The sequence below is a fragment of the Pagrus major genome, chromosome 13, assembly GCF_040436345.1.
Source record: "Pagrus major chromosome 13, Pma_NU_1.0".
NCBI classification, from domain to species: Eukaryota; Metazoa; Chordata; class Actinopteri; order Spariformes; family Sparidae; genus Pagrus; species Pagrus major.
In genome coordinates, this window is record NC_133227.1 from 24,132,483 (window position 1) to 24,157,515 (window position 25,033).

General features: G+C 39.7%; 1 protein-coding gene across 1 annotated transcript in view; it reads right to left on the reverse strand.

Annotated features, from left to right (window-relative positions):
- The window catches only part of cadm1a (cell adhesion molecule 1a), a 399,976-nt gene that overhangs the window by 57,610 nt on the left and 317,333 nt on the right, over nucleotides 1-25,033 (reverse strand). Inside the window, exons 6-7 of the mRNA XM_073480005.1 lie at nucleotides 14,416-14,574; nucleotides 5,724-5,820 (exon numbers count right to left, since the gene is read on the reverse strand). Of these exons, the coding sequence (XP_073336106.1) occupies nucleotides 5,724-5,820; nucleotides 14,416-14,574 (256 nt within the window). The remainder of the gene's footprint in view (nucleotides 1-5,723; nucleotides 5,821-14,415; nucleotides 14,575-25,033) is intronic.

The following is a 25,033-nucleotide window of genomic DNA, read 5'->3' on the forward strand; positions in this document are numbered from 1 at the left end:
AAGACAAAACACCTCTATTTTGCCGCTGCAACTTCCAATGGCCACTGCCAGCTACTGTTATTTCCCCTGAGCGTGTGCTGATGGTCTCTCTTGTTGCATTTTGTTGTGGTGTTTTAACTTGTTTCCCTCCATTTGAAAACATCTGGTGTGGAGGGAGCAGGCAAATGGCAAAACGGGGAGAAAAAAAGATGAGGCGAAAACTCCAGGAAAAGGAAATATGAAAAAGCAGTTGGTGTTCAATAACAAAAACAAACAAAACAAAACCACAAGTGCATTGAATGGCTGCGGTGGACAGATTGACACAGAGAGTGCCGTTTCTATTACACAGTGTACTCCACGTGAAATGAAATGTAAATAAATAATAAACATATAAGTCTTTTCCTAAGACAGAGTGAGAGACGTGATCTGGAAAGTTCAGTTTCTATAGGTGGATGGGATGTTGTGAGAGGGAGAAAAGTGCATCCAGAGAAGGAAGATAGACAGAGATAGACGAAAGAGGTAAGATGGGGCTGCAAGGAGAGAGGAAGGGCAGGCGTGTTGAATACAAATGGCTGCCTGCAGCCACGGCCCCCTGTGCTATCTGCTGGTAATGACTGCACAACTCTCAACAGCTCTAATGAAAATGACTTCCAATTCCCGGCTCACTGTATTGATTGTGTTTTCATCTTTATAAAATGAATACGGGTAGTGAGCTTGTCTCTATGCCAAGTATGAAAACTGCGGGGGGCTGGTGGGGAGAGGCAGTCTGAAGTACACAGTATTTGCTTGTGTGTGTGTGTGTGTGTGTGTGTGTGTGTGTGTGTGTGTGTGTGTGTGTGTGTGTGTTCTTGTACTTCTACCCTTCACAGAATCACACAGAGTTTCAGACCCGCAGGATGAGAATATTTCTTACAACGTGAGGATTGTGTGATTGATCCTAGCTTTGATTTAGTGGTTAGGGTTAGATGTAAGATTCGGTTTAAATTTGGGTCGACTTTTAGGGCAAGTTTTGCAAGCCCATATTTTTTCAAGCAATTGAACTGTTAATGTAACGCCTGTACTCCACCCAAAATGAAATGACTGGCTGCAGAGGCAAATGCTAGGGGTGCTTGCACTGAGGGGGCGCGCAACAGCTCAGGTGAATAAACGAAATATGAAGATAAGTACAAAATAACACAGTGATCCGTGTAGATTCTTCAGGCAAAGGCATGACCTACATTGTCACTTCATCGTGTTCACTTGCATTGTTGTTGGCAGAAGCAGACAATAATAGGCTGTTCAGACCTGGTTATTATCGTCCCGAGTGATCCGATCGCAGGCGGACAGCTTCTAAATACAGGCATGAATGCCCCGAGACGCACTGAGAATGGGTTTGAGATCCGATCACTCAGAACACATTCGGAGGTGTTCTTGGACGCGTGTCGCACATGTGTCCTGGGCCACACTGAGGGAGCGCCTACTCATCTGATGTCCTCTGCGAAACAACATGAAGAAGTAACAACATCAGGCAGAATGGATAACGTGTCTTATTTAACTTATTAACATGTGGTTCGCTGTAGTGTCAATTAAATGGTTAGGCTCTCTTAACCTGCCAATGTTAGCAGCAGATGTTTTAACTAACCACTGAACTAACCACAATATCCCCAGACTCCACTGATTTTAAAAGTCGTTGCATGAGGAGAAACTGTTTTGGCTAACTAAATCCAATAAGTTTTCTTCTTTATTCGTCATTACATTCAAGAAAATACGTTTTTTTCTTTCCTTGTAAAAAGTGGCATAGCTGTACGACCCTGTCTGTGTCTAAAGTGCGTCTTGCCTGTCATCGTCCTTTTTTGTTTAGAAGCTTCAATATTCATCTATGTCCATTTGTCCCAATGTCGGACTTGTTCATTTGCATGTAGAGCGGGTAATTGAGACCCAATTACAAGTGATCACTAAAGACACATTGTGAAGCATGTTAATGCCTGGAGTACAATGGTGGATGATGATACCAAATTTGAACAGCCTTAAAAGCCTCTCCAAAGCTAAATACATTTTATAACAGTTCAAATAATAACCTTTAATCATTAATCACAACAATGCCAATAATATATATAATAATGCCAATGATTCCCTTAATAGAATCCTTTCACCAAAAAGTTTTGTTTAAAACACCTTCAAACTCTATAGGCTTGGAATTTAGTTCTGAAACGCTCCTTCACAAAGGACAGCAGCTATATTCAACTCTGTGCCATTGGAATCCATTGAACACAACAATGAATTGCAAAAGCAGCATCGTATCAAGGCCAAAGATATATCACAATATAGATAAATACTTCAAATTCAAACCACAAGTGGGGCACAATCTGCTTCTCTTCTGTCAATTAAAATGCTCAGAATGCTCCAAAACATCACGTTTGTTGCTAACACAATTAGCTGTCAATACCTGTCATTTTGTAACCGCACTTTCTAACATGGGTCGGGAGCAATAGACAAAAACTGTGCTGAGGACAAACAGAAGCTGCACAATTAGCTATAGTTTGGCAATTGTATGCTGTAGGAAGGGTTTGAAAAGTTTCAATGGATGTTGGATATTGCCTTGAGGCTCTCAATGAAACATGTTTGCCATTAACATCCTTTGCACATGTTGCGAAACCAAGTTTACTATAGCTGCCTTTCACTGCCAAAAGGACAACTTTTACTCTTCAGAGCCACTTTGGGTTCTTGGTGCCGAAAAACCTGTGTTTTTTAATGGAGTTAGACTACCTACTGCAACGCCACATCTTTGAGTTGGTCACATTACTGTTTCTGATGTAATATTCATAACTACAGCTCCATCTGATGATTATTTTGTACTGTTCAAATTTGAACTGCCTTGTCGGCAAACTAAAATGATTGATACCAACAGCGCTAGCCGTATTGATGATGTTTGGATAGTTCGGCAGGTCTCTTGCCTGAAGCTCTCACTCCGTTATTTACCCCTAAGTACCCTAATGGCTTAATTTGCACCCCATTACACCTCATATTGCAAAAACATGTTGTCTAAACACATCAATGCCTCAGCTTACAGATGGTACGTGTGGAAAAACAGCCTAATAGCCTGTAAGTTAATTTTTGACATTATAAAATGACTTGGGGACTGTTCTCTGTGCTCAACTCTATGTACCACAAACAATCTTTTTGCGTAAATCCCAAAATTGACTTAATCTGTGCGTCTGTGAGTCCATTACTGTACTCTCTCATTCTCACAGTTTCCCTGGATACTTCAAGGTAATCTGCACTCCTCACCAAAAAACACCCCGACGATTAAAAACTCTTGCCTGCTTGATATTAAGACCTAATGGACTCACTATCATTAATGCCCTTCTCTGCTCTGTCCTCCACCTTTAAAGGAAGGGTAATTAAACACCTGCTCAAAATATCACACAGTAATTCTGATGTGTTTCATGATCGCAGGCCAGTTTCAAATCTCCCGTTTAAAATTCCTGAAAAAGACGATAGCAGCCATTCAATTAAGTGTTAATGTATCCAGTGATGGTCATTAAGACATTTCTGGCCTCAGGTTTGTCTGCAACATTAAGACTGGCAACCCTCTTATCTCCAGCTTTACTCCCACTCTTTATTAGAAGAGATCTCTGCTCCCAGTCAAGAGACTGGCTCTAAAGCCAATGTTTAGTATAAACATGTCTCATACCTCTCATGTACCAGCTTTTTCTCCCACATTGACGTTTCACATTTGTAGAGCCAACTTTCACTCTTGCCCATCACACTTTACCCCTAACCCCAATCTTTTGGTTTGCAGGCTGTGAGCTCAAGAGATAAAGATTCTGTGTGACTTTTTCTGGCTACGGCTGGGCAGATAACAGGTATAAACTCACCATCAGACAGGAGAACCACTCCTCGACCTGGTTTAATAAGTAGGCCCTAGTGTCTGTATTCTGGGCAAGATTCCAATCTTTCTGAACCATATGTCATAAATTACCATTAAATTGTGAGGTTTCAGCCAAGAAACGGGGAGTAATATTGATATAAAATTCACTGGCTAAACAAGGAGCATAATAAAAACTGTAATCAGAAGAGGACCGAGGACGGATCCCTGAGGGACTCCAGAGATTATTACAGATGGCTTGGATGTTCTAATCGTGGCACAGATTAAGTTTTTTGTGATTTATTTCTGTCTTTAGAATAAGAGAAAAACTGGTCAGGACCAGTTCCAATGGTTTAGAAAAACTGAAATAATCTACAGTATGAAAATCCCTCAGATACTATACTCTGACAAGGTATATTTTGTGCAAGGAACCACAGAGAAATTTTAACCAATCTTTTTGTTAATACTTTAAACAAGAATTGTCATTTTGATATAGATCTGTTTTAAGGAATAAAGATTGGTAAAAAGGTGTAAAGAGGACCTTGTTCAGAAATGTAGTTGGTAGTGTAAGGGGAATTGCCATATGTTAAGTCTCATAAATTCATAATCGTACTTTTGTCGATATACTGTACATCTCCCTCTTACCCAATAGAAGAGGTCACGCTCAGGGCCAAAAGCCTCTGTGTGTGCAGAGGTTCTTCTTTCCCTCCCTACACCGTATCTCGGTGATACTAGAAGGGACGAAAGGTTGTATTGAGCAGCTGGGGTGGTAAGATGTGCCGTCTTCCAGACAGTCGAGGTCACATTCTGTTCCTCCAGCATCTAACCTTCACTATATCTCACACGAGAGACGCACTGGCTCCGTGATGGGCCAAACTCCATATTCTCCCATCAATTCACTTACGTAAGCAAGTTTCCACAGAGTATTCTGTAGCGGGTTGAATAATCACAGACAGGGAAATATCCTTCAGAACTGGCATGGCATTACACTGTGTTACAACATCTACTGTTGAACCTGTTCTCCTCCATCGAGCTTCATTAAATACTTAAATGTATGGCATCACATCTTCTGGATCTCAACCATCAACCATCAGTTATACAGAAAAATAAAGTAGATGTATGTTCAGCTGTAGTATAACCATGGGCAGTACTAACATTTTTATAGGTGCTTGAATTAATTAAGATATGCTTAGAGCAGCTGGGTGATTTCACTCACTCTTTAATATTATCAGTTTCCTGTTGAGAAAAAAAAAAAGAGTAGGATCTTCTAACAGCTGTCGGAGAATGATTTAGCACGAACATTATGAGGAATGTCATCGGTACAGTCCATGACAGAGTAGAAAGCCTTTAAAATGTTCACAAATCTCTTCAAAAACACACCCCTTAACTATAGGCTATTATTGCTGCCTCTGAGGTTGTCAAAACGAACAGCGAGCTTCTCCTTTTCCTGCATTCACTTTCGTTTCAGGATCTATCATTACCTAGTCATCACAGAGGAATGAATGTACAGGCTAACCTAAGAATGATGTGATCGTCTGAACTAAAATGACTTATTTAAATGCCCAGTAACTTGGCATTCAGTGTCTTGCTCAAGCACACGTGTACACATGGGGGAGCCAGTAATCGAACGAACCCACTCCTAGCCACACCTACACACAATATGATACGTGCTTTTATATGTTATTCAATATTTGACATTTGTATCAAGACAGTTCCATGCACCACTGCAACAAGACACTCACATGCACACCGTAAGGAATGAAGTCAAGGTGTTTGGATGAACTTATAAATGCACTTTCTCTACCCATGGCACATTTTTAATTGGTTAAAATGTGTTTGTGTGTGTGTGTGTGTGTGTGTGTGTGTGTGTGTGTGTGTGTGTGTGTGTGTGTCTTACTGGGGTTTGCCTTTGGCCTTGCACGTCAGTTCCAGGTTCTCTCCTTCCCTGGTCAGACCCTGAGGAAATTCTACCACGATCTTCACCTCTGGTTTGTCTGAAAGGAAAAAACGAGAAAGAGACAGAGAATTGAAGGATGGGACAACATAACAGGCAAGGCGTTATCTATCTTTACTCGACATCCGCTCTATATATAATGTTCTTTCTAATTGATTTGACTATTTGCATTCAAGTTGCTTGAAGCAGACATAAACATGAAAGCAGATTTTTTTATTTATTTCGAGATTAATCTACCAAGCATCCCATTAAATGGCTCTGCAGCAAGACGATTTAGCGAATTTGTCACATTTTTTGGTTCTCAAGTTGCCTCTGAGGAGTGTGAGGAATTATATTCACTATAACTGCAATATTTCTGTTCAGTGGCACTGCTTCAAATTGTCAAACTTTCCGAAAATGCCTTGACACATTCTCAGAGGTGCATAGGAAAGTGTAAAGACTCTAAGCCGCAGGAGGAGTAACATTAAGCACTGTTGTTCAGATCGAGTACCTAAGTCGCATAAAGTGTTATCAGTGGCTTCCAATGATTCCTGCATTCAGTAAGCGGCTGTTGCATCCCACATATCTAAAGAAACAAAGATTTTTTACTAACAAAAGACTTCAACGAAGATATGCTTCAACTGACTTTTAAAAATAATAAAACTTAAACAATAATTCTGCTGTATACGTCCTGTAATTTGCAGGCAAAAACACTGTTCCGCTCCCTCGTCTCACCAGGTGACATTTCCTCCAGGTCATTAATCATTGATTAAATAAACAACATTCATGCAGGAAGGAGCAAGGCATTGATGGCAGAAATCATTTACCATTAATATTTAACCATGGCACATTTAAAACAGCACGTATGTTTAATACTTAACTTTCTTTTTCACCATAACCATAGCTTTACTCTGGCACACAATAAGCTCACTGTTCTTGAGTAATTAGGCTGAAAAACACCGTTAGTTCACATAAATATTTATGTAACAATTGAATAAACACATAAGGTTAAGTCTGCATAATTTAATTGACTCAGTTAGTTAATTTATTCACATTGACTAATTTGATAAAAACAAAAGTTTGCATAAATGCGGCATTTTTCATTGAACTTGTGTAGTAAAATTAGATTGTAATCAAATGTAATTAAAATACTTAGATTCACTGTTCAAGGCAAATTGTTTTGTGTTTGAATTAATCAGGTAAAAGCACATTTAAAGAATTAACAATACGTTTGGTGAATAAAATGCTCTTTGTTCTTCAGCTTCCATTCATTCATTATTTCCTTCTAGTAGGAAGAACATAAATGTTTAAAAGTTGTAAATAAAAGCAGGATTTTTGTTTTGGTCTTACTTTCAGTCCACAGCAACACAGAATTGAATCCCCAACCCAGATGACAGATTGAATAAAACATTACATTTCTGTCCAGAATAAAGGATCATCTCTCACACCAAGATGAGAAAAGGCTTTGATAACACCAGCCACATTCAATGGAATGGGAACAATAGAAACTCCATGGTTGCAAAGAATAGCACAGCAGCAACTGTCAAAGCACCCCACTGATTTGTCAAAACAACATTCTTACGTTTTCTTCCCCACTGCCTCAATTCTTCAGCGGTGTCCTCTGTTTTCTCTATAGCAGCTTTATCAGGAAGCGTCTTTGAACACACTCAGGGCTACGTGTGGCACCTGCACTGCACCACACATTTATCATTCCCCGAAGATTTGGCTTGTTGTTTTTGGTATAAGGTTAATTTATAATTGCATCAATATTATGCCCAAGGTAGAGTCAACACTACTGAGAAGTGATCAGATGCAATGGAAGAGCAGGTTGAGGAAGTACAAACTCCTAATCAAGCTAAATACACCCAGACGAAGTAAAGTTCGTGTAGCATGACTAGACTTATGTTATATATTGTGCTGTGCATGAGAAAATACAGTAGTACCAATGTAATTTCAGTCTCGGTAACGGTGCATTTCATTTGGTTGCCCGTTGCTATAACTATTGGGAGAGTCAAGACTAAACATAATGTTAATAAAACTTTTAAATGTTATCTCATCTGTGAACATTTCTGAATGTGTCAGGTAGATTTTAACTGGCATTAATGATATGATCGTTTGACAATGAAAACAACAGATCCCCCGATCCAACACTACTTACGTCTTTTGTTTTGTTTTGACTGAGAGACTCCTGGACTATCCTTGTGCTGATAGCGAGCAGGAGACTGTGTATTCTTTGTGAAGAAAAATCGTGATACCACAGATTTAAAAAACAAATAGCTGACTAGAAAACATATTTGCTCTGACTTGAAAGCTGGAACATACACTCAAAAAATTATTTCCCTACAACATTGATTATGTATTTCAACTACACATACAACTTCCATCTTGTTCTATAACATATATCATACATAAAAGTAATGCATTACATATAGATTACTTTTATGTACAATATTCACATCAAGTCAACATGACAAAAATTCTTTGCATTTAGTGATATACTTTACATAGAACTTCAGATGGAAATTTTACGTATGACTGAAATACATAAAGTTAATGTTTTAGGGAAATTATTTTTAAGAGTAATAATATAAATATTATACAGATACCCAAATAGATTAAAGTGCTTGTTAACGTTAGCCACTGAAAGCTACAGTAAGGCTGTCGCAGCAACACTGGACGGAGCTGCAGAAGCAACTGCAGCTGATACAATCAAATCAGCTGCAGTTGGGGCCGATATGATCGTATCAGTTGTGTAATAATGTGTGGGGTGAGGTTAAAATATCTATACTGTGCACCTCTATGAATATGATTGGATGCTACCAGTCAGCTGGTGGCCTGATGGAAAAGCATCAGCTCAGGCTCAAAATATGCAATTTTAGGCAATGTCATGGTGGATCATATAAGGTGAGAGCACATAATTACAGCGGAGGAAAAAACCTGCATGACATCAAAAAGGCATAGCCTACGCCACTGTAGTCCACTACAGAGTCAACAATAAGTAAGACATTCATAATAAAAAGCAAAGCAATGTTGACTGCACAAGTAACTGCACTCATATGCATCACTGCAAAATCTGACAAATAAGAGAGAATGATCTTGTCATGTTTGCTATTCTAGCTAGATAGGAAGCTAATCAGTCTATCTCATGTATTGCATTCTGATCTGACAGTATTTTCTGATAAAACCTATTATCTAATAAACAATAACGGTTTTCCTGCACATATTGTAGCTGGTTCTTAGCTTTAGTTTGATGTATACTTTACATATCAGTTCCTGAGTTAAAATGTTGTGACTGGAGTCAGCAGGAGCCAGTTTCAACTGCAGCTGCTGATGGAAAGCAAAACCTTTTTTGCAATTTCAGAACGTTTTTGACAAATGACTTTTAAAAAGTGATGGGGACAAAATGTGCCCAGTGTAAATGACACCATATGGTGTTTGTGTATGTATACACATGTATCACTCCTTTATCAAAAGCAGATTTGTTTCCCCAGCAGGGCGATCTAATATGATGACCAACATTTTTGGCAATACATCAATAGCTTAATTAGCCTGCAGACCTCACTTATGTGCTCTCAACACACCATTTCCCGGTCTGTTTACTCCAAAATGTTATTTTGTGGAAATTTCCCGACATCAGATGCGGTAGATAAATACCTCTAGAGTTCAGTCATCTCATAGCAGATTGATTGCTGAGTCACAATGGTGTAATTATAGTTTTCCGATTGTGATGTAAATTATTCTCTATCCGGTTCCATAGCCTAAATGCACTATTTGTTGCTTGCATTTTTAATCAGCCTGTAGACAGAGAGCCCAGGCTTGAGTTATGATTTCAAAGCCGGCGGTAAAGTTTCACACTGATGTCCGACCTTCTCGGCAACAAACAACACGTGTCTGGCCATCCATCTGTCTAAATCACACCCTGTCAGTGGCCGGCTCTCAGTCTTGGTGATGGACAGCAGATGGGCGAGAAGCCAAGTCTTCTGCTCAGTGGGCATGCACGGCTATAGACAACAACCATTTGGTTTTGTTTCTACTCCAGGCGCTACATGGCATCCTGCAACTTTTTCTCCGCTCACAACGTCATCTGACCTTGTCGTCTGTGAGCCATAAACATGAAGGACGCCTCTACATCTGTAGGTTGTTTTGATAGCCTCAAGTAGTTATGGCGGAGGTCTCTTTGTCTCTGTGTGATGGAAAAACACACACTGCACAGCCGGATCCGAATACTGCCTCTTCGGTGGAAATGAAATAGTGTCTATCATATGCAAGAGGGCCGTTATCATTATGCTAACTGAATTATTTGCTTCATTGTGTGCCTCACCTCATAAGCACTCAAGATGGCACTATCCATCTCTCCGCATCCGGCTGACCTTAAGGGAAAACAACCAGGCAACGGAGCACAACAGCTTGCTTTGCTTATACACATAAACATTACAGGCTTATTTAATTATGCCGTCCCCTGACAATGGCCTCCTTTCACTGTTTCTTTCTACACAATGCGGTCCATTCCACTCATAAATTGCCCACACAGTGAGTGATTGAAATGTAAATCACCTCGTCTATCTCGGTAATCAGTAAACAAACTTGTGTGTAACTGTGTAGTAAAGGCGTTTATAATTTCCTAGAGAGGAATCGACAGTGTACAGTGGATAAAATAGCCTGCACACCCTTATTAAATTGTAGGTTTACAATACACTTAAACTGTTATGAAGAAATACCTGTTTTATTATTTCAATTTTGTATTTTGTAAGTCTTCCATGTAGTCGATGTCCCCACTGCAGGTAACTGTTGTAACCACATTTTCCGTTAAGGATCCTTGTTTTCCAGTCCAGTAGAGCCTAAGCAACCTGAGATCAGTATTGAACCACGACTGTGCAACTGGGCATTAAATATTTTGGGAGCCTGTTTTTCTTTTGGCCCTCTACAGTCAACTTAGTGGTTAGATTGAATATGTTTAAACTGTGATTTGTCCGTCCATAGTGTTTAAGTTGATAATCTGTGATCCAGTTCCCACAGACTGAAACTGTGATGTCGAAAACAACAATTAATACGATGATTTGCTTGTTTGTTTATTTGCGTCAGTATGTGATGACCTGGGATGGGACTCAATTATCAACTATCTTTCTCTGGACTTGTCCACTTCAGCTTTTTAAGTGTGAGCGTTCCTCAGAGACAGCTTTGGCAGTGGCGCAGTTGCTGTCTGTTAGCCAAACCAATGCTAGTGGAGTTCGCCTCTGGGTGTATAGCTTATATAGTGAGTGTTGTTTAAATGCAAATGAGCTGGAAGAGCCCGTTTAATGTTATTTAAATATTGGAATGGAAACAAACTGTGGATACGTCTCTAGAAACACAAACAATCACACATGTCATTCAATAAATAAACCATTCAACAGTATCCCACAATTAAGTCTATTACATGGCTCCAGATATGGTTATAATTTCTTTATGTGTGACCAAGTCAGTTCGATGTGCTTGTTCTAAACAAATAAAGGAAAGGAGTTGTCCAGGAATTATCCACTGTGGCGGCGCTTCATCTGTCAGAACTGTTCGCACTTAAAATTTGACACTGATTATGAAAAATGTAAACTCCCAAAGGAATTATTTTTACAAAATCTATAGGATATTCTAATAATATTTTTCTGCAGTTAAAACAAAGCATTTTTGATATATTATTATGTTTTTGTTTTGTTTTTTTACTGTCAATATCAGTATTTCAGCACTGTAATTGTTTTGTTTGAGAGATCTTTATATTGATTTTTTTCAATGTCAAAGGCAAAAATGGTAACATGTTATGAACACCAGAATTTACTACCCACATCCCACCCACCCCAAAGCCCCTTCCCCGACCTCTGGCTCCTAAACTAAAGAGAAAAAACAGAAAAAGTTAACAGATAATGAAACTATTATCTTTGTTTTTAAAAGGGAGCACTGTGATTTTCAAAATAAGAATCATGGCCTAAATAAATAACATAAATGTTTTCTCCTTTCTCCTGTGTTTATTTTGTCATTTATCTGTTACCGAAAATGAAACAAACCGTGATGCTAAAGCTGAGCTGCACACTGAACTGTGGATTTTGTTTGGGTTACACTCGCAGTGTTTAATTAGTACTGGAGATCAAGAACTGCTACAGGAATCTTCCCTGTAAATTACAGCTTCATAAAATAAAGCAAATACAAAACAGGATTGTCTAGATATGCTACAGTAATACTCTGCAGGCAACACTCTCCAGACGTAATATTAAACTGTACAGCAGAGGGATCAGGGAGTAGGCGGGAGTGCAAGTGCGGCCATTGCCCTTACAGTATGCACAGAGCATGACAGCAGCAGCCCTGCCTGTATGACGCAGTGTGAGACGCTGAGCCGGGTGGTCCATGTGAGCTCCCTGTTATCAGAGGCCAACAAAATGCCATGCTGCCTCTGTAGATGAGCTGATCTCCTCCTCTCGCTCTCCCAGGGAAAGGTCAGATAGCTATACAAGAGTTATTTTTTAATAGAATGCATTCCAGAGGCCAAAGTCATAAGGTTACAGAGGCACAAAATACATACATTTTATCATTTTGAATCAATAAAAAGAACTAAAGCTCTACGTTACAAAGGTCCAGCATTTTAATTACATGTCACATGGCTTGGGTAGGTTGTTTAGGTTTGTTTCCAATGCTATGGTGAGGCCTGTGATGCCTAATAATTGCTTTCTGTTGCAACAGAAAACAGTTATAATGATGAAAACATGATCTCTGACCTCTATTAAGGGCTGGATTCAGTTTCTGTTTCTTGGTTCATGAGGAATTTAACATGGTTAAGTTATTTTCGCAACACTTCTGAGACTAGATGTATAAACAATGTGTACAGAGAAAAAAATGCACTTGTGAATTTACATTTCTAAAAGAATAACGCGCGGTTAGAATGTGTGCTAACATTATACACCACAGGAGCTTGTACAACAATACATCTCATTCAGAAATTTCAATTTTAGTGAGTGTGTTTTTTGTTGCAATCTATACATCTTCACCTTTAATCTGTACGTTTAGAAACACTATTTTTCTCCCCTCGTTTTAGTGTTTAGTCTTTGACATTTAATTTCTCTCTATTTATACTTTTTCATTTTGTTCTTTACTAAAAAGTATTAGTAAGTACTTTCTTTAACTTTGAGTCATACCAACTCAATTATTACTGAAGAACCTTTGACATTTGATGATGGTGATTGTTTTATTATCAGTGATTATGGCTTACAAGTGCATGTGCAATGAACTTGAGACATTTTCAGTGCTATAAATATTGTGTGGCTTTGGAGAACTACGTATTGTAATTATGATTCACACTGATGAAACTGTGCATTTTCTATTCTGTTCATTGAATGTGTTCATATAGAAACACTTAAGGTTTAACCCGACAGCCACTTATAGCTAATTCTACAGAAGCACACAGTTTCACAATGGTTGCAATTGCTGTGTTTTGAGTTTTAGTCTTTACCCTACTCAGATTTCCCTGTACCTTGTCAGTTGTGCTGGGTACTGATCCAGAACATTTTGGCTCCAGAGACGATACACTTGTTGAAAAAGAAAAAAAGGTTTTGCTCCAACTAGCAGTACAGTATCAGACAACCTACATCTGCAGTGTGCTCTCACGGCATTTTTAAACTCTTAAACTCAAACTGTACTGTGCTGCTCTCACATATTAATGGACCCAGATGACAGTCAGACAATACTGAAAGGTATACAGAAGGATATCCTGTAAAATGATGTCGTTCGCGAGAGCAATCCGGACAGATTTTGATGCTTCATATCGATGACAGAGGTTAAAAGGGCAAAAAACATCACAACTTTTTGTGCAAGGATAACCTGGTGCCTCACATTAGTATATTTTGTTATAAGATGTCAGAAATGAGATTATTTCCCTCTGCTGACAAAGCCTTGTCAGCACATAGTTATGCTGAGTTATGTCCCAAAACATCTCAGCTGCAGAAACAATAAACTTGTCAAAAGACAAAAAAGTAAGTAGCAGCTCAAGGTTTTGCTCCAACTAGCAGTACAGTATCAGGAAACTACACCACCACATTTACTTTTTAAACTTTTGAACTCAGGCTGCACTGCTTTCACACATTTATTGCTCCAAATGACAGTTAGACAGTAATAAAAGATATACAGATACATATCCAGTAAAATGACGTCAACCGTGAGAGCAAAAAGAGCTAAAAATATATCTTTTTTGTGCAAAGGTAACCTGGTACCTTATAAAGTATATTTCTGTGGAAGATGTCATGAATGAGATAATTTCCCGCTGTTGACAAAGCCATGCAGCGCAGTTTCTGAGGTGAGAAAATGTGAGAAATTTATGTCATTTAATTAGAGGAGATGGAACAGTGAACTGTACCGCAGTCCAATTCTCCTCTTTTATTCATCATAACCTGTTCACAGAGACAGTTCCCTTCAGTGACACTGCCACACGTGTCACACACCAAAGTTTTAGTTCGGGAAAAAGAAGCAAATTTATGCCATTTAATTAGTGAGGGTGGAACACTCTTCTCTATTGCAGCCCAAATTCTCTATTGCGGTTAAGCTGATGAGACACTTGAAAAAAAAAAAAAAAGAAGAACTTGCATAATGCAGCTTAAATACTCTGCTGATTTCTAATTTATAACAGAGCAGAAGTACTTACACTGCACCTCCAGGTACTTCTGTGCCTGGAAGTCCTTGACTGCAGGATGGTCGACGATGCAAACCACAGGCACGCCGTCGTCCTCCTTACTGACGGTGAACGTCAGACGGCTGGTTACTGTGTACATCTTGTCGTAGGTCAGCTCAACTCTGGGCTTGCCTGTGGAAAATATCAAAGACAAGCAAGACTTAAGCACGGCAATACAGGTGCATTTCGGATAACAGTTAAAATATGAATGAGGTCAGTCAGAAAGTTCATAAACTCAAGTTTGCCTGCTGTGTTTTTGTGTTTTTGGTAAACCATAAAATTCCTCAGCAAGAAATAGTATTATTATTATTATTATTATAATAGTACGCTCATTTAATTTTAAGCAATCAACCGATGTCATTATCACCCCCATGCTGCTGGAAAGGCATTTTTGAAGTGCACAGAACATTTCTGGAGCTTCAAGGCAAAACAGCATTGCACCATCCTCCTAAACTACTGAAGAAGATAGGGGCTTGTTTTAAAATGTAAAAAAAAAAGAACAACAAAAAACCCCCCAGAAAATGGCTTCATATAACTTCCAGAGTAATCCCAAACTCTGGAAGCCCGAAATTGATTTGAAAAGACTTAATTTACAGCCTTTTTAAAGCTGAAATCTTCTCTGAAGCTGCTACGCTAAAAGTGTTAGCGCACACCCCGTCTGAAGTGGGTGCACAAGCTCGATTGCATATCGAGGGTCTTAATAACATCTTCTGAAATCAGTTTGGGATCTCTGGGCTTCTAGAGACTTAAATTACATTGGACAAGCTGTATGGAGCCCCAAGTCCCCATCTACTTCAGTTGATTAGGAGAATGCTGAATCTCTGTTTAGCTGTGGAGCTCCAGAAAACTCAGATTTAACTTTCCATTGGCATGAGGCCGAGTAGTTAATTCATGTATTTTTAATTTTTGTTGGACTTATCCTTTAAACTGGACTGTTTTGATGAAGCAGAAACTCAGTCTTGGTCTTAATCTATCAGTTGATTTAAGTCCAAACTTTCACCTACGGTCACAAACTATGTTGTGCAGTAACCAAAAGTTCTCTGACTTAAAGTTCTCCAAAGCTGAACTCATTAAGCTTTGCACTGAAAATGAATAGATTCTGCTGCTGAAATTTTGCTGATTTAAATTCTGGTGTAACCGGGCCCTCAGGTGTGTCTATAACTACTCACTCACACTGAGAGGAAGCCATATGCTTGGAATTGCAGTGAGATCCTTCAGGAGGAGTAGAACGATGTGGTTTAGCAGAGAGATAACTTTTTTTTTATGTTTCGTGCAAACCCAACCCACACCTGAACCTTACAGTATGATTTCCCTCAGCTCGAGTTCCCCTCAACCCAATTTGAGATGAAGCTGTTCTAGAAACATTATAATTAATTTCTCTCCATCCATAGCCACTCATCATTTGCGAGGTTGCAGGGATTTGAAGCCAATCCTGGCTCAAGTACGTGACAAACTCGGCTCACCCTGGACAGAGTCAGTCTTTTCAGGGTTGACACATACAAACAGACAGCCATTTGGACCAACAGGCAATTTAGAGTCTCCAATTAACCGAAGGAAACCGGAGCATGTGTGGGGGCGGCTGTGGCTCGAGAGCGGGTCGACCACTAATCACGAGGTCGGTGGTTTGAGCCCTTCTTCCTTTGGCTCCTCAAGTCCACATGTTCTGTTGTCCTTGGGCAAGATACTGAACCCCAAATTGCTCCTGTGTGAGAGTGTGGTAATAGGTGAGCATAGACATGTTGCAGCGTGTTTTGAATAGATAGTATTGCTCCTGATGAGCAGGGCAGCACCTAGCATGGCACCCTTTGCCACTAGTGTGAATACGGTGTGTGAATAGGTGTTTGTGGTATCTGTTATAGAACACTTTGAGTGGTTGGTAGACTAGAAAAGCAATCAATAAATGCAGTCCATGTACCATTTAGCATGAAACTGCATCTTGTGCTTACCATTGGACCCCCTGTCATGGTTTGGGTTTTTGTTTCATCATTTCCTGTTTTATTTTGGAGATTATTTCATCATCTATTTGTAGTGACCTTCCACTTCCTGTTTTTGTCTTTTTCCTGTCCTTTTTTCTGAGTACCTCTATCTGTGTTTCTTTTACTCTTTGTCAGTTTGTCTGTTTTCATCCTGCATCTCCTGCGTTCCTGTGTCTGTTACCTGTGTTCCTGATTTGTTACCCATGGCTTTATAATTTGTCCTATTTGTTTGTATTACACTGTAATTTCTTTATTTTGAATTGTCCCTGTTGCTTTTTGTTGCCATCTTTTTGTAACCTGCCTTTTTGTTGCTTGCATTTTGGTTTTTCGAACTTCAGCTCACGTTATTAAAGCTCGCTTTTTGTTTCCTAACCTGCTGCATATGGGTCCTCACCTTGTTGTCAAACTATAACACCCCCCATTCTCAACATTTTTGCTGCAGTTTCTCAAAGTCGATCTATAAAGTCTAATTTAAGAAGACACAAGGCCTCGGAAGTACGAGGAAAAAGGCTGGTTCTAGTTTCAATCAAACACAGCACTGCTTGTTCTCCTAATCATTCAAATGACTCATAGTTTTCTGGTTGGTCGGCTTTCTGCTTCAGGGCTCAATTGATTTTCAGTGATTTTACACAATAAAGTCATGAAATATGAAACAGGAGCTGCAGAGGTTAAGACTAGCTTTGAAAATAAATTATGAATAAAGGCTACATGCTTTAATTCTAAAAATCTTTTTGCAAATGTTACCAAAAGGTTTCGGTTGTGCTTGAACCTTTTATTTTATGCATCCTTGGTTTTCTCCTGGAGTACTTTGTGAACATCTTCTTTTGTCGAAGAGTCAGTCCCAGATAACAAAGCTATAACCATTGGACTCAAGGCTGAGAGGAAAAAAAAACAAACTTTAAAAAAGTTAAGGCCTGACAAAGGCGGCCATTGTTTGGCTGTAAGTAAAATGTCTTTCTTCCCTGACCTTGCAAGATATGTAGAGTAGGAGCGAGGAGAGCGTCCTTGAAAATGGTCAAGGAAGGTGAATCAGCTAACAATTGCCTGCTGTCAGAGACTGCTTTGTGACTGTGAATCACTCATTAGGCTTTATGAAACCAGATTTATTGTGTGGCCACCTTTTGTACAGCGCTGCCAGATCTGAAGCCTGCAAAGTAACCCTCCTCTGATTAGTGGCTGCTCTGTAATATCACACAGACAATATGTTCTCAAAAGCAATGAAGAGGCTACCTCATCACAGTCATACAAAATAAGAGGGATAGCTGCAGACAGCGAGGCACACCAGAGGCAAAGAGAGATTGATTATTTTTATCCCTTTGTCCTACTTCCTAACAGTCTGTTGCACAAGTGTGTTTGTGTCCCATCAATAAAACAAGTACTGGAAGCAAAAAAAAGTGATTGAGCCTGCCAGGAGAAATGCTGCTGGTACAGAAAAAAAAAAAATCTGTCTTAATATGAAGAGCTGCATACATAAGTTCATATTTTGGTGTAAAATATGAGCTAAGTGCACATTCTACCCACTGTGCTGCAGCTCAGCCACCGCCGTGAAACCGTCACCGTGGTGTCAGCCGACTCTTTGGATGCTGGGAAAGCAAAACCTGTGTGATGTGCCTGGTGTAAAGGAACAGGTTGTCATGAATAAACACCACTAGAGGCTTCAGATTCATGAAAGCACGTGAAATGGGAACCTGAAGGGGGTCTGCTCAAATCAAAATGACTTTTGAGATGCATGAAAAAAAGGGGGGGGGGAGACGTCTTCATTCAAGCCCTGGATTTCTGGATCTTTTACTTCACACCTTAGAAAACTCATTGTAAGATGAAAGTACTTATCTACACAAGCTGTCTCTGGGTTTGAAACCTGCACAAAGGCAAGTAACTAAAGTATAATTTGCTATTAATGGTAATGTGGTTGGGATGAGCCAACCTCCATTATTAATCCTGTCTCTTTAACCATTTGCCATTAACAAAAAGGCTGTAAACTGTACCTCCATTTGCACATGAAAGCATAAGATTGTAATATTTTACTGCAGGTTTCTTGCCAAATCAAACATGAGGCACACATTATAAAATAAAGTGGTAGAGTCGTAGAGACACAACGTGCATGTGTATGACAAATCTATCATGAAACTTGGGGAACAACAGAAATGTTAACTGCTATTTGGGAGATTTTATCCTCACCTGGATTGAGATCTGTACCTCGCCATCCATTTGGTGTGAGGTAGAGATAACAGAAATGAATCCTGCTGTGTACTGTAAAGCACAAGAACTGACTGTTTCCCATAGACCTTTTTCGCGGCAGCCATACTGACATGAAATAGAAGGTAAACACAGGTTTAATTAGTGACAATTAATGAAGGTTCTGTTCTATTTGGTGTAGTGGACACTTCCTAGTGCACCAACATGCACAATAGCAGCACCTTGACTCTGTTTGACCTGAATGGAACAGAATCTTAATCAGTATCATTGGTACCACCTGTGTTTACCTGACCGCTTTTGTGTCAAAATGGCTGCTGTGAAAAAGGTCTATTTCTTAAGGAAGACAGTGGAGACAGACCAGCCTCATATGGTGGACATCTGACAGCACTCCAAATATCAAATATCAAACTCTTCAGGTAGAGAGAATGTAGCTCTTAAGGTCAACGCACTTGATGCGTCAAAAACACATGCTATAATTGTTTTCTAGTGAAGCCCACACACTGGAGGCATCATGGGGATTGGAGTCGACATGCATCAACACTCTTGATGCTTTGATGTCTCATACAAAACAAGTAGTTTTGGTTCCTACACTTAACCAACCTGCAACTGTTATACACAGCCCAGTCTGGTTAAGTTTGTATGTAACTTGGTATTCTGCAACGGTCATGGGTGTGAACAGTTTTATGTTAGGTACTTTTGGGAGTCATCGGCAATCGACCTATTCAGTTGTTTATTGATGAGGACATGTTGATTGTCTCATTACTTTAGATAGCAATGCAACTTTTGTCTTACAGCTGAGACCATCTTATGTGAGTACACCGTCTCCTCTGCCTTCATCAAGGTCAGTTATTGTGCTATAGAGTGCACTGTAGGTATTAATCCGTTTGCAACTCTTGTCTCATAACTGCAAACCATGGCTCTTTTGCGGTGCAGTTTACACTCTGACAGAGCAGGGTTTTGAAGCTAATGAAGCTAATGGGATTCCTCTATTTTGGACAGAGTGCCCTCAAAGGCTAGAACTGTCGAGACCATTTGCTTTTGGTCAGCGCTGGAAATCTGCATGTCAAAGTTCACCTGAGTTGACGTTGGAAAATAAGATTTGCATGGAAGTTGTTACTCCTGCTAAATGTGGTTATTTCATTGAAATAAATGATTTCATGCTAAAATTTAGCTGTTTTAAATCCTAGTGTGACTGGGTCGTAATGCCAACTAGAACAGATTAACATCTTGGTGCATATTTGACTTCATGGCTTTACTATGGCTGGCCTTATTATGCAGTAACATAAAAGAGCTAAGGTTGGACCAAGTAAAGCCTTGAGCAACATGGAAAATAAAAAAATATTAATTCACTGCTTCACAAAAATACTGGTGCCCTGGTTGTGATTCCTTCTTCTCTTTCTTTAAGACTATCAACCAGGTGACAGTAATGTGAGTTTAACAAAAAGCCCTCCAATAGTGAAGTGAGTATTGAAGACGAACTGGTGATGGCTCTCTGTTTGAAAAAGTCATGGTTTGTTAGGCACTAAAAACGAGTTTGGAGCGGAGCCAGTAGAGATGAATGTCACTGAACGGCAGTGGAAGGTCAAATGAAAGCTCAAGCGGCACTTTAATTGTTTTGTAAATCCTAACATACAAACTCAGCTGGTTGTCTTTCACTCCGCTTTTTTCGCTTCTTTAAGTGTTATCGTTTAACTGCATTTTTTTGTGGAGCAGGAAAGAAGTGGTGTCTGTTTAAATAAAATATATGTCTCTCCGCTTCAGTCGCTTTACTTTGCCCAAAATATTCTTTTATCCATTTCTAGAGTCTTCCTGCTGGGGTACTGCAGGGTAATTGAAATCACCCTGTGGTTGTCTCATAAGACTTGAGGCTAATGGCTGTTCTGGTCCCTGTCAGTCAATGAAGTGCCCTACCTACTGGCTTTTCCTTTTTTTCGGCTCGTCTTCTTTTCTTTCGTCTTAAAAGAACAGAAAAGAACGACCTGTACTGCTAGATCCTGCACTGTCTGATACGACTCCCTTTCTTCACGACTTTCACTGCAGTCTGTGCTTAAGAACTGGAGTTATCAGTGCCAGGGCATAGTGTTAATAAATCACTAAACAACGGGATCAGAGTAAAAGGAACGGAGGAGATAATAGTGAGATAATGGGTCTGTGCATATTAGGAGAGATTGTTGGATTTACATTGGCAAGCATGACAATTGCAACCTTTAAATGATATTTAAGAGAGCCTGATTATCCCTTAAGGTAATTAAGTTAAATTCCGGGGACGTTTAATTAGAAATAAGTCTGCCAGGCAAGGAGCCACAGCCGAAGGCAATTTAAGTAATTCTGCCCTAATGTCAGGAATCTGGCACCCTGAGCCATTCTCTCTCTCTCCATCTTTTATTTTAATGCACTCCTTTGTCTTCAGCAGAGCAATGCCACGTTTCATTTTTACAACTGTGCTGCGGTATCAAGCAAACAAACTGTGGAATCATTTGACAGTTTACTAAAGAGCTTGCATTTTAAATGGCAGCTCACTCGCACGACACGGTCAACAAAAGTGACATTGAGTGATTAAAGGGATTATTCCAAAAGTCTGATTTTGATAATGTGCTGACAGTAGTGTCAATTAACTTGAACTTGTTGTAAAATGAACAAATACAGATTTTATAAGTGGGCTGCCATTGTTTTAAACCATTTCAGCTAACGGCACCTTTTCACCTGTGGCGGAAATGGTTAAAAGCAAATGGCATGCGCCAAATGATGTGTTGTGACAAGTGAGCCTTTAAGTACCAGAAAACGTGCATCTATCAATTGTCGAACTTCAAAGAGTGCTGAGCCGGTTCTGAAAATAGCAATCCATTCCCAGTATGAGAAAACAGCAAGGGCGCGGGGTTGAGGGGCATTTATTGTTCCGCAAATCGTTTTCTGCCATTCAATAAAAAAAAGCAAATGAGCATCATTTGAAAGCTCAGCCAAAGTGGGGGTGAGGACTCAGTGAAGGAGGGGAATATTACAAAAAGCAAATAACGTCACAGCACGCTTAGAAGATACAAACATGCTGAATGAAGATGGTTTTGTATGGAGACGCTGTGGCAGGTTCTCATTTGAAGGAGACGCTGAGTACCCAGGAAAGTGGATAAGTATTTCACAGTGACTAAAAGTCACTGTCGTCACTGGTTCAACTTAGCCCATTCATGCAAGTGGCTGCGCTGTTGCCACACACCATTAGTCAGTGTTTTTACATGCACTTAAGTAACTGTGTTACGGTCAGCCTTCTGCATAAACACATTTTGTAACATCATGAAGTGATCATGATACGGGATTAGATTATTAACATGACCAGATTTCCAGACATAGACACAACTGCTAAAAAGTTTGGAATCACCTGTTATATTGAGGTTTTTCTTCTTTCCTTCAATAAATGGCATTTTTAACTGAGATAAAAATGGTATAATTCACTAAGACACTAAATTTATTACTTACATTTGAAATCGTTTTGGACCCAAGTGAAGAATAATTAAGTGATTGAAACTTCAATTTATTTCATGATTCTACAGCATTACATGACAGGGGGGAAAAAACCTGTTTTTAACCATTTTTCCTCCTAAATACTCTTCGATTTTAAGCGACCCGAGATCATTATCGAACAACAATGGTCCCTCTGTTTAATCAGTGGTTAGATTTAAAAAAAGGTTTATACTGTGATTTTTCAGTCCATAGTTACCCTGGACTAACCCTCTAATTCGGTTTTGAAGTTTTAAGAATGGCTTTGCTAAAGCAACACACCAGCTAATTCCAGCTTGATACAGGCAGCATTGTGCTCTTGACACTGAAGCAGGGAAAATCATTTTTACAATGAAATGGCTTAAAGGCCATTCAAAAACACCTAGTAGTCTTCTCAGCCATCTGACAGTAGGAAATCAGGATTCTAACATGGTTTTTACATGTGCACATGCAACATGTTCTCACTCGCAACTCTTTAAAGGTTGGCCAGTGGTCTTAAGCTTTGAACTGTGACGCTCTGCCTATTCATCTCGTGACAGTTTTGCAAGTGAAAGGCTATATGCAACATCTGGTTAGACTTTATAAATAAAGGCTCCATAATCAAGTTAGCAACGATAAGTCATATACAACCTCCTTTGAACGAACCTCCCAACCACCCCCTGACTTTGCCTCTCCTGCTCTTTATACTGCTGCTGCTCTAGAAGGGTACCTACAGCTTTAAATTTGGATGCCGCACTGTACTATCTGACGTGTTGGCAGTGAGAACAGGCTGGCACATATGCATGAGAAAAATGTCAGATGGGTAAATTATGTATATGATGGTCCTGGGTCCAAATATTAGGAACCGTTATTACAAGCTGTGGCAAATCCTTGTGTCCAAAGTATATGAGTATATATTCAGTTGTAAAAGTTTAAAATAAGACAGTTTTCACTTCAGATACATGCACTTTGCTACCTGGCATTTGTCTACAACAGTTAGTAGAATGAAATCACTGACTGCAGGAGCTTGCCAATACTGGTCAGCACAAATACAACACTGCGAAACAGCAATGTTACGTGATGTTAACAACTCGTTGCAGGCCACTCCCCGACCTCTTCACATCAGAACTTTGAGCTGACCACTAAGGCCGTAACGTGATGCAGTGCAGAGGTGGGGCTGCTCAGGGCCTTCATCACAGCTTCTGATTAGGACCTTTGTTTCAAAGTCTTTACAAAGCTTGCTGTCTTGGCTCTGAGGTGGAGCTGCCTGGCAGGAGGCCTGTTCACCCCGAGCTGTGCTCAGACTTCTGAAGCTCCTCTACATTTGATGAAGGCATGAAAGTTGTCATGGTGCCAACAGGCCCTGGCCACCACTGCACATCCACATTGCTTTAATGGAAACTATTCAAAGTCACAGCAGAGGTCCATTTAAAAAGCAACAGTATTGATGCAAGCACTCAATATGGTGAGCCAGCTGAGGAAGAAAGAAACTGGACCTAAAAACTGGTTCATTTATAAACATGGCACAGGGACTACAAAGATGCATATGTGCATGCATGTAGTAATTACACGTGAAGTACAGGTGCATTTTGGAAAAAAATGGCGATAGCAACACGATTGACAAAGTAGTGAAATAAAGGATCTTTCTCACAGATGTATTTTCATTCAGTAGCAAGTCTACAAATAATTCATGATGACCTTTTGGGCCTAAAACAACACTTTTTCTGTTGGTTTGTTCAGTAAACCGTGGATGAAATGACAAGTAGCCTATGTCATTTGGTGCATACCAAAATTGCCTTCACCTGCAGCAGGTTTTCAGATTTTTCCCTCTGTGGATAAACACCACTGATTAGGTAGACTGGACTATGAAAACAGATGCTCAGCAAAGGCTTCAAGGCTCCAGTGTCCTCTGATGCCCACCAGCGGGGCCCTGTGTGGTTTGTAAATGACTTAGACATATCCAACCACTTTTACTGATTTCATCCATTATTCGATCGGCAAACAGTGCAGTCCACCTGGCCTCAACAATAGTGATATATTAAATGTAGTCATTGTCCTGAGAATAAAAGTCTGTGTTGATTCAAGTCATTCTAGAGAACTTCTTTCTTTTTATTTTTTTTGTGTTTTTTAGTCAACGAAAACTTCATTTTAGTCTTGTTTTAGTCAGCAACAGATTAGTTGTCACAGACTTTGAAAACATTTTAGTCTTGTTTTGGTTAAGATGATGTATTTTAAGTCAAGGTAAGCTAGATGCTTCCAGGTTAAGGCTCATTTATGCTCATTTTGTCCGCATTTCAACCACAGGACAAAAGGAATAAATCTTAATAATGGCAGAAGTTTTAAAAGAGAGGTTATGCAATGTATGATGTTAATTCCCCCGGGCAGAGAGACAAACACTTACTACAGAGCGACTGAGACTGAACAGGATTTAAGTGTGATTTGCACGGTGGCAGACCATTTTCACTCTGAGCAGTGCCCTCTAGTGGTTGCACTGCTTAACCTTTATGCAAACGTGAAGCACACATGGAAATGTGTGGACTGTTATACCAGTTAAAACAGATATATTTATTTTCGTATGTGAAGGGAGCATAAACGAGCTGTTAGAATCCACTTTGACGTCAATTGACACCAGTAGACGAGTAAAGAAACACATTTTTGGCAAAATGATTTGGTCATCCCTCTCCATCCACCCTGAGGTCACTAATTTTTGGGCCCATCCCCCCTTCTAGGAATGACCAAATTGCCTATTGACTGGCATCATTCCAACAGTGTAGTCCCCAAATGAGGGGAGCAATATAAGGGAAACAAGATCAATAAAAACCTCACAGAAGGTGATTTTCTAAAAAAAAAAATATTGGTCATAGTCCTGAGGCCATAGAGTGCAGCTAGCTCCAGGCTCCAGTACTGTAGGCGGTGCATGACAGGTGTTTTACTGTGAAGCCAAGCACGAC